This window comes from Amphiura filiformis, chromosome 12 (genome assembly GCF_039555335.1).
Source record: "Amphiura filiformis chromosome 12, Afil_fr2py, whole genome shotgun sequence".
Classification (NCBI taxonomy): domain Eukaryota; kingdom Metazoa; phylum Echinodermata; class Ophiuroidea; order Amphilepidida; family Amphiuridae; genus Amphiura; species Amphiura filiformis.
The window spans coordinates 7,928,286-7,945,240 of NC_092639.1; the positions used below are offsets into that span (position 1 = coordinate 7,928,286).

The 16,955-nt window shown below is 37.1% G+C and overlaps 1 protein-coding gene across 2 annotated transcripts in view; it reads left to right on the plus strand.

The window, feature by feature from the left end:
- Nucleotides 1–16,955, plus strand: part of LOC140165734 (uridine-cytidine kinase-like 1) — a 74,909-nt gene that overhangs the window by 47,377 nt on the left and 10,577 nt on the right. For both annotated transcript variants that reach the window (XM_072189049.1, XM_072189050.1), the window contains one exon: nt 7,482–7,604. In XM_072189049.1, coding sequence (XP_072045150.1) covers nt 7,482–7,604 — 123 coding nt within the window. The remainder of the gene's footprint in view (nt 1–7,481; nt 7,605–16,955) is intronic.

A 16,955-nucleotide genomic window follows, 5' to 3' on the forward strand; every position in this document is an offset into this window, starting at 1 on the left:
AGCACAAATTAATTTATGTTAATCCTCTGTCTTAATCGAATTTGATGTCAAGTTTGAATTTGACTTTTACTCTAGTCTAAACGTGGTCTTAAACTGTCTCTTATCATGACTTTTGTTTGTCAAAGAAAATGTCTATATTTACAAAAGATATAGCCATGCATAATCATGGAGATTTTTTTGGGCGGTCAAATTAATTTCAAAAGCTGGAAAAGGTCACAAGAAATATTTACATCTTGTTAAAAACCACACCAAAGTGTTCCTCTATTCATAAAAATTCAGTATTTTCTCCTGACTAGTTGCTTTTTCCCAAACTAAGCGTGTAACGGTTCCCCTTTCTGCACGCCACTAATATTCTTTCCTAGTATTTCCTTGCACTGGGGAAATCTTGTTAAATGCCAATGCTAGCTGTTATATTAGCATTTAGGCCGAATTTTATGGGTTAGTAATAGATTTCAACAGTGTGAATGCTTACATGAAGGTAATACCATACTACTAATTCTGATACCTGTGTCCTTTAAAGGGAGTCTCCGGCAATCATAAAATGATGCCTTCCATTTTAGAAAAATAATTATCAAGCACGAATCACATGGTTTTATTTAAAACAAACTCATGTTGACCATAAAAACGAATAAAAACAATGGGCTCTCAACACGCGATATTCAAAATTCCGGTGCCGAAATTGTCTAAGTGCAATGATGTAATGGTTATTTGTGTTCAATTGTCGTCAGCCTCCATTGTAATACTGGGACGTCATTGCACTCAACAATTTCGGCGCCCGGGAGTGTTGAGAGACAGATGTTTTTATTCGTTTTTATATGGTCACTAAGAGTTTGTTTTAAATAAAACCATGTGATTCGTGCTTGATAATTATATATTTTTCTTACATATAAGGCATAATGTTGTGATTGCCGGAGTCATCCTATAAGGTACACATTTGTTAACTATTCTTTGGTGTGAAAAGTGGCAATCCTGGTTTATTCCCTCATGGAGTGACAGGTACAGATGTTCAGTAGATAGTTTATAGATATCCCTGTGTCCCTGACATGTTTGTTTTTGGTTCCAGCTAATTTGTAACTAACTACATGGTGTCCCGAAAGTCATGCTACAAATTTCAATGTGCATAATTTTTGTAAATAATAATCAAGAAGAGAAATTAAGTTATATTTGAATAGAGAATTCTTGTGTAATTATTTTGATACCAAATATGACATGTTTCTGCTTTATTGTGTGATTTAAAATGGACCTTGCATAAAACATTTCATAATGGAAAGTTAAATGTGTTTTGCACTGAGAACTGTAAAATTGCTCTTCAACTATCTTTACCCTAAAAGTTTGAAGAACAAATTCATCTTTTCCTGTTCTGATAACAGTTCATTCATATTCATTTTAAATTTATTTCCATCAAAATCACACCAACAACTTTTTATAAAAACAAGAGGTGCAATAAAAAGCAAAAGCCTGAGAAGATGTTGCACCGCCTGACAATTAAATTGAACACTTAAAAACAGGGTTGTAGCTAGGCCAATTTCTATGCCAGGTGGCAAATTATTGCGAAGCCGAGCGCGCATAGCGCGTGGAGCTCTCGCGCTTACGGCCGGGGGTCCAGGGGCCCGCTTAAGGAGTATCACCCCCCTAAAAAAAATTTTTTTGCTCCTCTTATGATGAAAAATCATTTATTAAAAAAAAAATTTTTTTTTTTTTTTTTTTTTTTTTTTTTGGTGCCGGTGTCAAGGCGGCCCGCCTGGCAGCGCCAGCGTGCTACAACCCTGCTTAAAAACCAAACAAACATGACATGACAAGAGCGGTGACTGAGAAACACACAAATTGCAATGTAACAATGAAAATGCAGTTGACTCTATCCTCCTGATGACCCTGAACATGATGGAGCACCAATCAGAGACCCAACTTGGATTTTATTTTTAATCATTATAATTATAATGGGCCTGATTCACAAACAGGATCACACAAACAACCAGTGCCATGGCGAAATTAAAGCCATTGTGGAATGATAAGAACATCTCTCTGGGATCAAAAATCAAACCAATTTGCACCCTCGCCATATCCATCTTCCTGTATGCTTGCGAATCATAGACAGTGACAGCAGATCTGGAAAGGAGAGTATAACCACTGGAGCTGAGATTTCATCATAGAGAAATTTCTGGATCTGCCTTCAGTGCAGCATGGGAAATCAGTCGCTAACGTGGTTTACCACAATTGAGTTAAATTAATGTTTTTTCACGAGTTCTGCAGAAATATATCGATTTGGGACGCCAAATTTCAGAAAGGTATGAGAAAAATAGGATCTATTATATGATACCAAAATCTCTTCAACGATGAGGTAAATCAGGGGAACGAGGCTGTGGATCGGATCACAGGCCTTTAATCATGTGTACAGTGGAAGAATATTGAGTCCTGCATTGTCATAAATACAGAGGGTCCCAAAAGGTAAATATGTGGAAAATGATCGAACCATTGTGATGGTACATTTGTTCAGATTCATCCTTCTTGCATAAGTGTCTGTTGAATTTCAACTCTGTATAAGCAACTTAACTTACGAGCTCAAGACGATAGGGGTGTCAAAAGTGACTAACCATCAAAATATTGCACAATGAAAGTTTAACACAAGCACACCTTTGTTTTAAAATTTTTTCTTTATTACAAATGATTTTTTTATTTTTTTAAATTTTCTCACCCTTTCTTGGTCATCGTAATTCTTCCCTGAGGGAAGAGCAGCCAGTTTGCTTGAAAATGTTGCTTGTTTTTGTTTTCACTTCTTTTTTTTTGCATTTACAGTGGGTGGTTGTTGAGCTTCATTCTCTAATCCTAGCTGTTTGGTTGCCTTTCCTATACATTTTGCCATATTATTTAAATTTTTTCTTTTTCATATATAATATGTAGGAAAGATTTTTTTCTTGTGAAAATGTGTGATGCCTGATACCTAATCAAACATCATTTTTAAAGCACAGAGAACTTTGCAATATGTTATATTTAATATTCATATCAAGGTGGTTTCAAATGCAAATTAAAGATCTATGGATCGTTTTCATCTTTGGCACAGAAGAAGATAATAATTTTAAAAATTTTCGGCAGTGTTTTCAGCACCCTACCTCCTCTGAGAAATTTCAGACCTGGATACTGCCCTCATACGGTTGAAATTGCCCAAATGTCCAATTTATGTCCAAATAAATTCGGAATCTGTGGCTAAAAAAACGAAAATTTCACTTTGAAATATTTATGGCTCCAAAGAAAATAACAGTCCTCCACCCCCTAAAGGGAGATATTGCGATTAACCCATTGCAGCCACAGTTCCATATTTAGCATTTCTCCTGGACAGACAGATTATAATATGCAATCACACAACTCAGTACTCCATGCTTTGCTTAATAAATGTAGATATTTATATAGCGCTTTATGCCGTAAACAGCCTCAAAGCGCTTTACATTTATTCCGCCGTCATTAGAATATATCGGAACCACATTTGCAGCCTACAAGTAGCGCAGGGTCCATCAGTACAATGACTGTGACTACCCCTAACAGCTTCCCATTGCACCTGGGTGGGGTGAGGCAAGCGAGGCAAAGCGCCTTGCCCAAGGGCGTAACACGGTGGTGGGACAGGGAATCGAACCCACGCACATCGAGCAAGCTCTCGGATTATGAGTCCAAGGCCTTAACCACTGAGCCACCGTGCTCTCAGAAATATGATTCTCGAAGTGAGTGGCTTGTGTGTATTAATTCTGGTACATAATATAGATGTAAAGAGATGCTTTCCGAGTGTGTAAGTCATTGTTTCTGGAGACATTTGCTTAGATGCAGCTGAGGTGCAAGACATTTGTGTGTGCCTGTAATGTGTGTTTTACTATATTTTTAAGAGCCTAAGCTTGAAAGTGCACCAATTTCCATCCTGTTCAATTCTTCCGAGGACTGTTACATGTTTAAATAAAAGGTCATGAAGAAGTGATTTTTCGGTAATTTTAACTTGCATACATGTAATTATCCTGTTTTGGGGCTGTTGAAACATACCAGCTAATGCACACATTTCATGACCTTTTCATCAGAGCTGCTAGCATACACACACATTCAATAATTTATATTTTCAAAAATCCACAACACATTTTGTTCAAATGATTTTTGAATTTTCATTTTTTGCCTGCAAATTTTGTTTTATGGTGTCTACTCACACATTTTTTTTTTAAAGTTCAATATTAACTAGCTATATCGTCGGGCGCATTACATACTGACAGATGTCAAACCTATAGGGTGCATTACATAGTGACGGATGTTGATCGCATAAAAAAACGGGCATCGGGAAAATGTTGAGTAGGTAAATTGTGTTAGGCATAGATTATAAACATGCCATTAATATTCAGCAATTCATGTGTCTATTAAAAGTAGACCCTTTGAAAGATATTTTCAAAATGTTAATATGCAGTAAAATTGTACATCTCACATATAAAATAGTTACCAAAGTTATCCATCACTATGTCATGCGCAATTTTTTTGAGAGCTCAACATCCATCACTATGGATTTTACTGTAAAGTGTAGATCCGTCACTATGTAATGCATCCAACGATATGTTTCAATTAATATTCTTCCGATAATAGGCCTTTATTATTTATTTAATAATAGCATTAGCTTTGTCAATTTCATATTTCAATTTTACAACACAAAGCATAATGAAACACCACTTTCTTTCTTTCCCCTTCTCAATCTCTCTCTCCCCTTCCCCTCCTGTTCCCCCCTTCCTCTTCCATATTCTCCCTTCCCTCTCCCCACCATCTATCCTCACTCTCTCAAACTTTACCCCCTCTTATAATACCCCACTCCAGTTCACTCCAGTTTGCACCTCCCCATTGGCATTGTCAGGGTTTTTCTTTTTGGGTGGTATGGGGAGAGGGGACTTTCAAGGGGGAACATGGGCAAAAAGCCCTAAATGTAAACTGCAGCTAGGTAGAGCTGACCTCCCCTCTACTCCTCCCTACCCTCTTATCAGACACAAGCATGTTCTATTTAAAAAATATATGCACCTGCTATAATCTTCCAGAAGTATGCTACACAGTTCGATCCAGTAAAAACAGGCCAAACTTAATCAGTTACCTTGCCGTTGAAGTCATTACAGACCACCATTTCACAAGCTGATTTTTTTTACGTCATGATCACACACAAAAGTATATTCCAAGCTTGACATTTGGATTAGAAAATTATTTTAAGGAATCGGATAGCAAGGTTTGCACAGTATATTTTATGGGACATGAGAGCACATCAGACATATCGAATTGCATTCTGAATACGAGGAATGTTATGATGATATCAAATAAGTTTGATTTTTTGAAATTTGCAATTTAATACAAATTTTATGGCAAATTATTGAAAATTGATATTTTTAGCAACGAGCTATTGGTTTCTAGCAAATGAGGTAGAGTGCTTTTTGTAATTTTGTTGCGTTGGGATAACAGCAATATCTCATTGGTCAACTACCAATTGCTTCTCACTCAGTGATGGAGTTTAAATTCAGCTTTAACCCCAAATTTTTCATTGTTGACCAGGAAAAACCTTGTATGTACTTGTGCCCCTTAATAGTGTATGAGCCAGGGGTTGGACAATACCACTTGGGGGGGGCAAAGCTGCACTTTTACCATAGGTAGTTGATATCATGGGCTACACAAAAATGCCTAATACATGTAGCAATCGAACTGGAGTAGCATTTGGCAGGAAAAGGTCATCAAACTGTTCAAATTTCAAAGTTGCTCAAATTGTGTTAAAAACCATTACAATGTTTTCTTCTAGTCACAAGGATTCAGAAAATGTATAGTTTGACATATCTAGGATGTACTGTTCTTGAGTTATAACCAAAAAGGGCAAAGGTCACGTTTTTGGCTCTATGGGGGTCAAAACATCAAAGTGCTCTGATTTTGCCAAAAGAGGTGTCAAATTGTTTGTTTTGTTTAAACAATTCAAATAAGAATAGGATTGCACCATCTAGGATGTTCCGTTACCTAGATAACACAGCAAAATAGGTGAAGGGCAATAGGCCTCAATGGTACTTTACTTTTGTAATAAAACTTACTTTGTAGATTGCAAAACTTTCCTTATGATTTCTTTTCAAAACAATATTGCACCCTAACCTAAATTGGGAGAGGTAACTTGTTTGACACAACCTAGAGCAAATATTTTGAGGTCAGATGACCAGTCCTTTTTACCTTAACACTCAGTCCCTTTTTAGAACTACCAATTTGACTGGATAGTCCTTCATGCTGGAATAGATTGTAAGTCTGTGAATGTAGATTGTTTTATGAAGTTTTCAATAGCACAGTTGTAATGTTTTTAATGCACTGCACAGCAAATGTGCATGTTTGTGCTGAAAATCCTGTTCATTGTTCATATAATGTACACACTCAAATAAAGGTGTATGATGATGGAGGAGATCAAAACAGCCAGCAGAATCACATGCCAATTGTCATTTAAGCAGGATGAGAGGGAAGTGTCTAGCTAGAAATATATGCCTACATAAAAACAAAATAATTCCTCATTAAGTTGCCAGTTGAAACCCATACACCCAATGACCTTAAAGCCATATTATAACATTTGCTGAGGAGAATGCCCTCAAAAATATTTTAAATTCTGGTTTTTACATGATTGTAATGTACTTTAGTCAATAAAGATACTCTGCAAAAATTAAGACTTTAGTTGCTGTAGTTTTGTCAAAATCCGAGTAGTAAATTTCAATTTCCTATGCTTTACCTCACTTGTTCAGCTCAAAATTCAAAGGGGACATATCTGACAGTAAAAGCTACCATTTTGGCTTTAAGCTCCTCCCACACAAGGAGTGTGAAGTTCAAATGAGGTTACCTGTATGGGTGACTCACGTTTGAAATCTACACCCACTGTGTACGAGATTAAGGGTGTATTCAGTCGCATTCCTAGGGGGCTTCAGGCCTTCCCCCAGGTTTTCTGAAAAATCCTGCAAATTCAACCTTAGTTGTTTAGTGAATTTCTGGGAATGCCCTTGTTATTTGTAATGGGCTATTGCAGTTGAAATTCAAACACCCCTTATTGAAGACATCATCTTAATATCCTACACAGAGGGTGTAGATTTTATATGGATGGAGTAGTAACCCCATTTGAAATTCACTCTCCCTTTGTGGGAGATTAAGGTCATGTCTTGCATGGGGAATGTTTGGATTTCAACTGCAATACCGTAAATCCCCGTCTACAAGCATATAGAGTGCTTCTGATGAAAGCTAAATTATTCCAGGTGCCATTATGGAGTTTGAACAAATAAATTACAGATTCAAGCATATAAAAACAAGTATTATTGTAAGACCAATCTATTGTATTGGTATATACGCCTAATTAGTATTAGTTCAGCTTTCATAAAAAAACCCATATATGCTTGTAGACGGGGTTTTACGGTAGCCCAATCACTTCACTTTTGTTGTGTACATTACTATCACTATATTGGTTATTTTGTTCTTTGATTCAGCTGTGTGGTGTGTCTGTATTAAGAGCAGGGGAGGTAATGGAACCAGCATTACTGGGTGTGTGCAAGGATATAAGGATGGGCAAGATATTAATACAAACCAATCTAGCAACAGGAGAACCAGAGGTAAGCAACCTACTATGTATTCAATTAACTTTTATTCAGTGTCAGACCCAACAAGTTTTCAGCTTCCACTTGACAAATCTGATAATAAACACTTAAAGGCTTAATGTACGATTTCCTTCAAATTTTAAATTTGTCATTATATACTCAAAATGCTGAAATAATACTAGTAATAATTATCGGGAATGGTTTCTGTCCATTTTGAGCTGAAATAACGAGGTAAAGTGAAAGAAACACTGCTTGTTATTTTGACCGCTTAACACGCAGTTCTATGGGAGGACATAAAGTCATAATTCTTTGAATTATGACTTTATGTCGAACTTTGCTCTGTTTACCTACAAACACAACAAATTTGGCTGATTCCATTTAGGTGCAAGTTGTGACATGTGTAAACATTACAAATATGCCAAAAAATCAGGTTTGAAAAAAATTAACCAAATTCATATTATAAGATCGTACATTATGACTTTAATTCTTACAAATTTGGCTGTTTCCCGTAATATTTGTCTAAAGAGCTGTAGAACAATGGGTACCATAATCTTTCTGTTTAAGTTTCTATCTATCCATTTAGTGCAATGGGCATGAGTGTTCCACTTCATCATCAGATACGCTGCAATGTTATTTATTGGACTATCCCTATTTATCTTTTAAAATCTAAATTGCACATATTTTTGAAATAATTTTTTTGGCTAATATTATAAAACTGCACATTATTTTTAACTTGTTGTTTCATTTTATTTTGCTTGTTGCAGACAAACTATAGGAAAAGAATATTTTGTAACAAAAGCAACATTTGTGGTGCAAGAGCATTGTTCCAAATTTGCATAAAATAATTCTTGTGGCAGAATGTTTAGTTTCTTTGGAATAAAGGATAATATTAATGAGCTCACTTTTCATTTTATCAATGAAACCAGTAAGCAATAAGGAAACCCGTATATTTTAATGAGATTGTGCATGGAAAAATAATGAGCAATGCTGGGATAAAAATTACTTGAGCATAACTCATAATCACAGAGCTTGAATTTTGTGCAACAAAATTGTTGGAATCAGTCTTGATTCACTCTACTGCTATAAAATTTATTTGCCCTCTGTAATGAGTTAAGGGGGTACTACACCCCTGGCCAATTTTGTGCCTATTTTTGCATTTTTCTCAAAAATTACAGCGCATTGGTGATAGGTAAGATATGTATATTATAGGGGCAAAGACTACAACTACTGCACTGAAAATTCAGCACCTCAAGGCAAGTAGATATTGATTTATTGATCAAATATTGGTTTTCCCTCATTTTTTACTGTAACTCCACAACTGTTGTCTGTGCTGAAATAAAATTTCCAGTGCAGTACACTACAAGATTCCTGGCGACGGTGTACCTCTGCTGCACTGGTACTTTGCAGGTACTACTGCTGCTACTACCGAGTACCCCATCCGTGGTAGCCGACGTTGGTACTACACCAAAGTACCAGCGTCCGGCCACCATACTGTAGATACTCCCGTAGTTGAGTACCTATGTCGGTACTCCACCATGCGTCACCTCCGAGTCAACTGCGGTGTGTGTGCCGAGTAGGTGACTTATAGGCACACCATAGTGTGGGTACTTCTAATAGTCCTTCCATGGAAGTACCTGCACAGTAGCCGCACCTACTGTGTACCCATGTGTCACCTACTGTGTACCTCATGTGTCACCTACTGTGTACCCCATGTGTGAAGTAGCAATGAAGGTACTCTTGTCGTGTTTTTGCATTCCTAATCGAATCGCCCAGCGATCACCGTGATGCGCGTCACTCATATTTGGCCGTGACGACGAGTTACGAAGAAACATCATCATTTTCTCAGTTTTTAAACCAAGAAAAGTCAAAATTTCCTGATGTTTATGTCTTCAAATGTTGTGCATGTAAAGATTTGCTGACTTAGATCATATTGGGCACACAGTAACTCTTGAATTGTAAAAGATTTTGGAAAGAAAGGTTCGCCAAATCACCGTAGATAACACACGCAATTTTCCTATTGGACTGTACGTGATGTGGGTTGCATACTCCGTGATTTTCCGTTGGTGTTTTTGGCATTTTTCGTCACAGTATAACCACTTCAGTTGTCTCAATGTTCGGTAAGTAACTGAAGCCGATAACTTAAGTAAGCTTTATTCTCAATTCATCACCAGTTTGATATTAAAAAGCGTGCTAATTAATATTATTTAAAATACCATGAATACATGGTGCTTTGTTAGTGTTAAACTGTATGATGACAGATGTAAAATGCACATTATTGCCAGGCTAGCCTAGCCTATAAACATGATAAAAAACTTTAAAAGCATACTGTCACTGTGATTCGAGTCATCCCCGGGGAGTATTCTCTGTTCAGTGACCGTTTAAATGTGTTAGGCGTAATTAAATATCTGGACATGCTAGACTAAATTAAATAATAAAAAAATGAGTGAGAGGCCTATCTATGCCGGATTTGTCGCCCTAAAAAAAGGGGACACGCCTGTGTTAATTAACATTAGCATGTGTTCCTCACGGACCAACCTGGGTAAACAAACAAACAAACAGGCCGGAGTGCCCATCTCTTTTCAAGGACAAGGTGATTGGGGCAGACTCCTTCCTTCATGTAATGTTGCTGGGGGAGGGTCAAAGTTTTAGGCCACTGTATCGTGTGCCACCTTGTCCGTGCCCCTCACTACAGTGCCACCGTGGCCAAGCAGGGCGTATTAAAGACAATGCGAGACACAAATGATATATGTGTGCGGATTGGACATATACGATGCAAGCATAAGAAATTGTGCAAAAAAATGAATATGATCGGGGCAAACTGAGAGGCCGTTATTAAATCTACTAAAACTTCAGTTCAGAATATAAATAAACACGTCATAGTCTGGCAAACAGGTGATACAGTATAAACATAGCCTACGATCTGTGCCTAACTTAGGCTAGGACTAGTCTAAAAGGGTCACCTTTTGGTATGATTTCTAGGCTATTACAGCAATTTTGGTTCACAATAGGCCTGTCAGTGACAATCAATGTATATGTGTGTGTAGTCTGGATCAAAGAAGATACACCTTGTGTAGAGGGCACATGCCTAGGGCAGCTAGGCTTGCACAGAATAGGCTTCTAATAGGAAGTTGAGGCCGGGCTTACTATTTTAGTCAAATGACATGTCATTAAAAGATTGAAGGGTAAAAAACACTGAGGCCTAGGCTAATTGATAAATAATAGGGCGGGCTATTATATAAGGCTTAGGCCTATCTTAAATTTTTAAAGACTATTCAGGTCACGGCACTCACGGGTCAGGTCAGTACCCGGTATTAAATTCTGAAAAGTTAGGCCTACTATCGGCTTGGCTAATAAAATAACAACATACCGGTACAAATCATGTTTCTTGTACTTTCCTCATTCAATTAGGTCGGTGCCTTGAAGTGAACTGTTGCAGCAACTTAGCCACATGATAGTTGTGAGGAGAATGTGTCGATGCAACTAAACGCTCACGCTCTACAGAGTTTAGTCCAGAACGAACAGATTGTGTTCCATATAAAAGACCTGGTATGTGTAAGTTTTTTGATTTTAAGGCACGTGCTAATATTTTGATTTCATGATGTGGTAGTGGTACAATCATAATTTCACTAAAAGACAATGATCCCTGTCATGTGACAAGGCACTAAACGATAATGTTCCACGTGACATGCCGAAATGACTTTTCCACTACTTTTGATGTGTGTATGTAGGGTCGCCATAAAACTAAATTTGTATTTACAATAAAACTCAAAATCTCTTGAATGTCCCTTTAATAATAATAAACAAACAAGTGCCCTTGGAATGCACAATTTACTAAAAGATGATTATGATCTCATGTGACTATATGAAAACGATCTTTCCTGAAAATCTTTAGAATCATAAAACTCAGCATCTCTGAATGTCCCATTAATGAAATAGTAATACAAATACTGAATCAAACAAACATCTTTAAACAGTCTTTGTGCACTTTCCATTTTAGACTTGTTTTAGTTTTTAGTATTAAAATGTCTTGTCTAAACTTGTCTTTAATTATGTTCCTTTTTCAGATGAAAATTTGCACATTGCACAGGAAGGAACTGGCCTATACAGCAACAAGCTAAAGACCAGAGAATAGGATGGATGATCGTCCCTACATGAAATATCTTCATTTGGCAATTGGATATTGTACCACAGTGAAACTGACCTATAGGGCACAGTTGCACAATATCAAGACATCAAGAACCCAACCCATCAGCTTTAATATCATACCTCAAAGAATAAGAAAAACTTTGGTGACAACAATGCATCTTGGTCAGAAAAGAATTAAAGGTTAAACAGGCGTCAAATTTCATATCTTGTTAAAAACCACACCAAAGTATTCCTCTGATCATAATGAATCTGAAAAAGTATTGTTTGATCTATAAAAGCACTATGTTCTCTATTTTAATATAAACAAAAATTTCAAGGGTCACATTTTTGGCTCCATGGGGATAAAATTTCAAACACTCTTTTAAGATTTTCCTAAACAGTTCCTTATTGTATGGTTTTTGATACCAATTCAAATAATGAATAGTTTGCACCATCTAAGATGTTTCGGTACATGATGACATGATGAATACTTTGTAGGGCTTTTAACTTTTTTCTGAGTAAGGTGTTTTTTTTCTACCAAAGTTTTTCTGATCCCTTAAAGTCTTAAAGAACTAAATTGCAAGCTCCAACGACAAATATCGCACAATGTTTGAAATTCATGCATCATTTATCTACAAATGTTGGAGGAAAACCATGACTGATAAAAAATTAAATTTAATGAAAAGAGTCATTGAAATATAAAGATGAATATTCAGACCAGGGTCTTACTTAAATGGTGGTGTTCCTCAAGGCAATGTCATTGGTCCTGATTCATTCCACTGATGCCTCGGATAAGTATGTGGTTGATTTGACTGTTGGTGAGAACAGAGCCTATGATGCCACCAGCACAATACAAGCCCCAGTCTATGATGTTATGTACACTTTGACTGATAAAAACAAATGGAGGCTGTCAGGTGTTGTTCAAGTCGTAGTTTCCAATCTATAGGCTTTGATTTGTTTGGGCTCCCCATATTAGCATTTATCTGACATTCCCATTTGAGAATAATTTCTTATTATCTTGTTTTATCTTTATATGTTAAAATGTTTTTACATATTTCTAGTGTGCAATTAAACATGTTTTTCAGTATTGCAATTAGTATAAAAATCATGTAGGCTAATTCAGCCACTCGGCTGCAATATGAACCAATACATAATATTGAAATTATTATACTTAGTTCTCTGGGTTGATGAGATGTACACATTTTAATCTTTACCCAGCAGAGCAGCCAGTGCACAGAGCAGCGGCGCACATCGTTGGAAAAAAAAAAACACCTATAGCAAACAACTATAATCTGTATACCTTCCTCGAGTCAGTAATTTAGGTATTGCTTTTTATTGTATCTATAAAGGTAATGATGAGAAGTATACAAAAGTATAAATTTTCAGAAAGGAAATGATGCAAGGAATCCAACTAGCATAACAGATTCCTGAAAAAATTAATAGTTTTTGAGAAATTCTCAAAATTTTATTTCACTTTACTGACTCGAGGAAGGTATATGGACTATAGTACATCTGGTCGGGTTCGAACCGGCAGCCTTCGTAATACTAGCATGATGCCTAACCAACTGAGCCACAGAGGCATGTTGCAGAATGGTTAGAGCGTCATTATAGTATTATGAAGGTCGCCGGTTCGAACCAAACCAAATGCACTATTTTTTCAACGCTTATGTGTGCTGCCTGCTCTGAGTAAGGCTAAGGGCCTGTGCAATAATTATGAGCCCTGGGGAGCAAGAATTTTGGTTGGGAAGCTAAAAAGGGGCAAGTAATTTTTGGCAGAAAGGGTCCCGGACAAACGATTTTAGTTTAGACACACATTCATGAGGAACGCACTAAAAAGGCTTAGGAAAACAGTACGCGGTACGGAAACGTTATAAAAGATTTCTTTTGAAACTTTTGCACTATTGATGCGATCAAGCAAAGTCAGTCGGAAGTCTGCAACATTAAATTTTCAGTTTACTGTTTTGTATACGATAGTAAAAAGCATTCTATACAAAGCTGAATTTTGCAGAACACCCCATTGAAATTGAACATGCAGAACTTTCCAAAGATATGACCAATTTAAGAGTTTCCAAAACAATAGGAAACAAAAGGAAATAGTTGCTTTGTTTGGCTATATCTCAAAATCAATATTGCCGACTTCCGACTGATTTTGCTTGATCGCATCACAAATGGTTTAGCTTATCATGGTCGGTAGGCATCATCAGAATGATGTTTGTTGATCCTTCTGATGTTGTCTACAACCATGATAGGCAAAACGGTCAATAATGAGTAAATGTTTTGGTTTTGTTCAAAAGAAATCTTTTATGTTTAACAACAAATCTGATGAATCTACTTAGTGACGTACGGAAATATTTTTCTGTTCACCGCGCTCGCATTAGGCGCGTGAAAGTCGATTCCGAGTTTATCGTCCCCCGCCCGCGTCACTTTTTGGAGACCAAAAATACCCTCGTCAAATTTTCAAAAATGCCAAAATAATTCATTATTTTCAAAGTATCAGTGTTTTTAGCAGTTTTAGCAATTGGAAACATATATTTTTGTTTGTAAAACATATAAATTCATAACTTGGAAGCAAACCCAGGCTCTTTTCTATTTTTTCTAGTCCCTACCTTTCGTGAAAATTTCTTTTTTTCATTTATTTCCATTTTGCTTTAAATCAACACGCATTTTAGGTCAATAATGAAATCTGATGAAATAATGAAAATGAAAAGTCACCTCACCAACCTGGAAAAAAAAAGTGACGATAAACTCGGAATTGACTTTCATTGGCCTTCTGTATCTAGACCATAAAATTTTAAGGTTTGCAAATCGAGATTCCCAAAATTTGGCATATATGCGGCGGGGGGGGGGGGGCAAATATTTTTTGGCTGGTCAAGGGAGGGGGGGGGCAATTTTTGGCACGCCCATTTTACCTCGGGGCTCAATTACATGACAAAATGAGCCAAAATCCTGGAAATTTCTGGTCATTTTAATATTTAATTCATGTGTAGGCCTATATCCTTTGTTCGTAATACTGTGGGGCTGGAGAATCTGGCACTTACCCGTCAAAATAATGACTGACCCCTTTATAGGCGATGATATAAAACCCATGTTCTACGGGCGGAAGGCCGTTGCAAACATATTCTAAAAATATTCAGCCAAAATGAGTAAAATTTAGCCCCAAAACGGCTGATTTTACATGCTTTTAGCCAAATTTAAAAAAAATTCTCCAAAACGCAAATTCTGGGTCGGTCGCCCGGGCCCGTAGAACGGGGTTCTTTTTTCGTTGTCGCACGGAAGATTGAACAAAAAAAATCAACATCCAGGAAACTTATAAGGACCCCCTCTCCCACTGACTGTCGGTCTGTAAAATGTATAGTAGGCATAGACCCCATTAGGCCTACACCAAATTAATGAGTATAGAGGCCGAGATGCCACTTTTCAGGTTTTAGCCAGGTTTTTAGTGAGTCCAAATTCGCGCTTTTTTATTCATTTTCAGCCCGTTTTGGGGCTTTGTGGCATGCATTCACATGCTTTTTCCGGTTTTTCTCACCAGTTTCAGGTTTTTGAGTGAAACTGAGTGGCATCTCTGTAGAGGTCAAAGATAAACAAATATTCCGGTGGAGTCAGTATAATTCTGGCCCGGTTTTAATACTCGAACAATTGTGAGAATATTTTCAATGTTACACTAGCCACAATTACAAATCAAGGTGAAACTTTGTGTTTACTTGGCCAATTTGCAGTTTTTACAATATTTTAAAGCCCCCAAATCAATGTGTTTGTTTATACTAGGCTAAAAAGGAAAAAAATAAGATTCACAGCAATTCTGGTGATACTGAATATACCCGGTGGAGTGCAAATTTACAAGGGCCCATATTGAAAAATGATCCATCCCCATCAGTCATCCAAAATGATGTTTGCCATATTGAACTGTCTTTCTGATAACAAACCAGTAAATATACACCCAGAGACACCTAAAGACACTTGCAAGAGTGTTGCAAGTCCGTCACGTCATAGGCCGTCAAAAAAACATTTTTGAAGGCCTATGGGCGTCGTGAGAATTCTAAATTTTAGAAAGTTAAATTGCATCTTTATTTGTAAACTTGACGTCCTACTTGATGTTCTATTTAGTATTTGTTGAGTGGTTGTTTCTTTTACCTCTGCCGATATAGCTGTATTCCGTGTTTTGGATTGAAAAAAAGATTTTTTTTTAAATTTCTGACCCTGACTCGAATTCCGTGTGAACCTTCGCAAGCCAAGGGTGCAGAATAAAAAATTTGACCTTCCATTTTTGGAAGGTATTCGATCCTTGATTTTGTTGCGGTCGGATGTTATATCAAGCACAAATATATTAAACACAAAATTTTAAATGATTTTACCACCAAACCCCAGTATTTAAAAAAAGTCTCAAATCGCGGCGATATTGCATTGTGATTTGAGTGACGAACTTGCAATTCTAAATTAGTCCACCCCGAGGCCGGGACGCATATTTTTTTCCAACCATAGTCGTGGGCTGTAATACGCTAAACCCTAAACCTAACACTTAAACCGAACCGTGCGCCCTAACCAACCCTAACCCTTTCCTATGTGTTCTGGGTTGATAATATTTTGCATCCCGTTATGGTTGCAGAAAAAAAAAAAATAAAAAGCGTCCGGGACATTCTCCTCCGCCGACGGCCTCCCCATGTCTTGAAATCAAATGTAAACACAATGTCAGAGCGCACATGGATGTCAAAGGTCAAGCTTATGTGCGGGTTTCTGTGCCCTTGAATCTTCTTCAGTGTTCTTTTTCAGCTCCAATGTTATATTTAAAAATGTTGTTAAAACCCATTCACTGATTGAAAAATAAAAATAAATCTATCTATTTTTATAACTGTAATAATTCTGTACATTATAATAAGTTTTTCTATATAAACCAATGTGTATTAAATACGAAATTCAAAAGCAATAAATTATTAAATATCACGCTACTGATAAATATCCGAGTTTGAACTCTTTATTATCATAGTGAAAGACTAAGTTCCATATATCCACATATAAAAAGGAATTTTACTTCTACGATGAGGTTAAAAAGTTGCCCGAACTCATGGGTGACGCCATTGTTTACGGCTGGAGTACCGGCGTCGGTACTCAGCTGCGGAGTACCTGGCAGGTGAGTACCAGTGTCGGTACTCGAGTACCTTCAAAGTACCTACGCCACGAGGTATTCGCGAGTTGCAGCCGGCATGATGGGCCACAAGGGTCTGGTGGCCGACGGAGTACTCG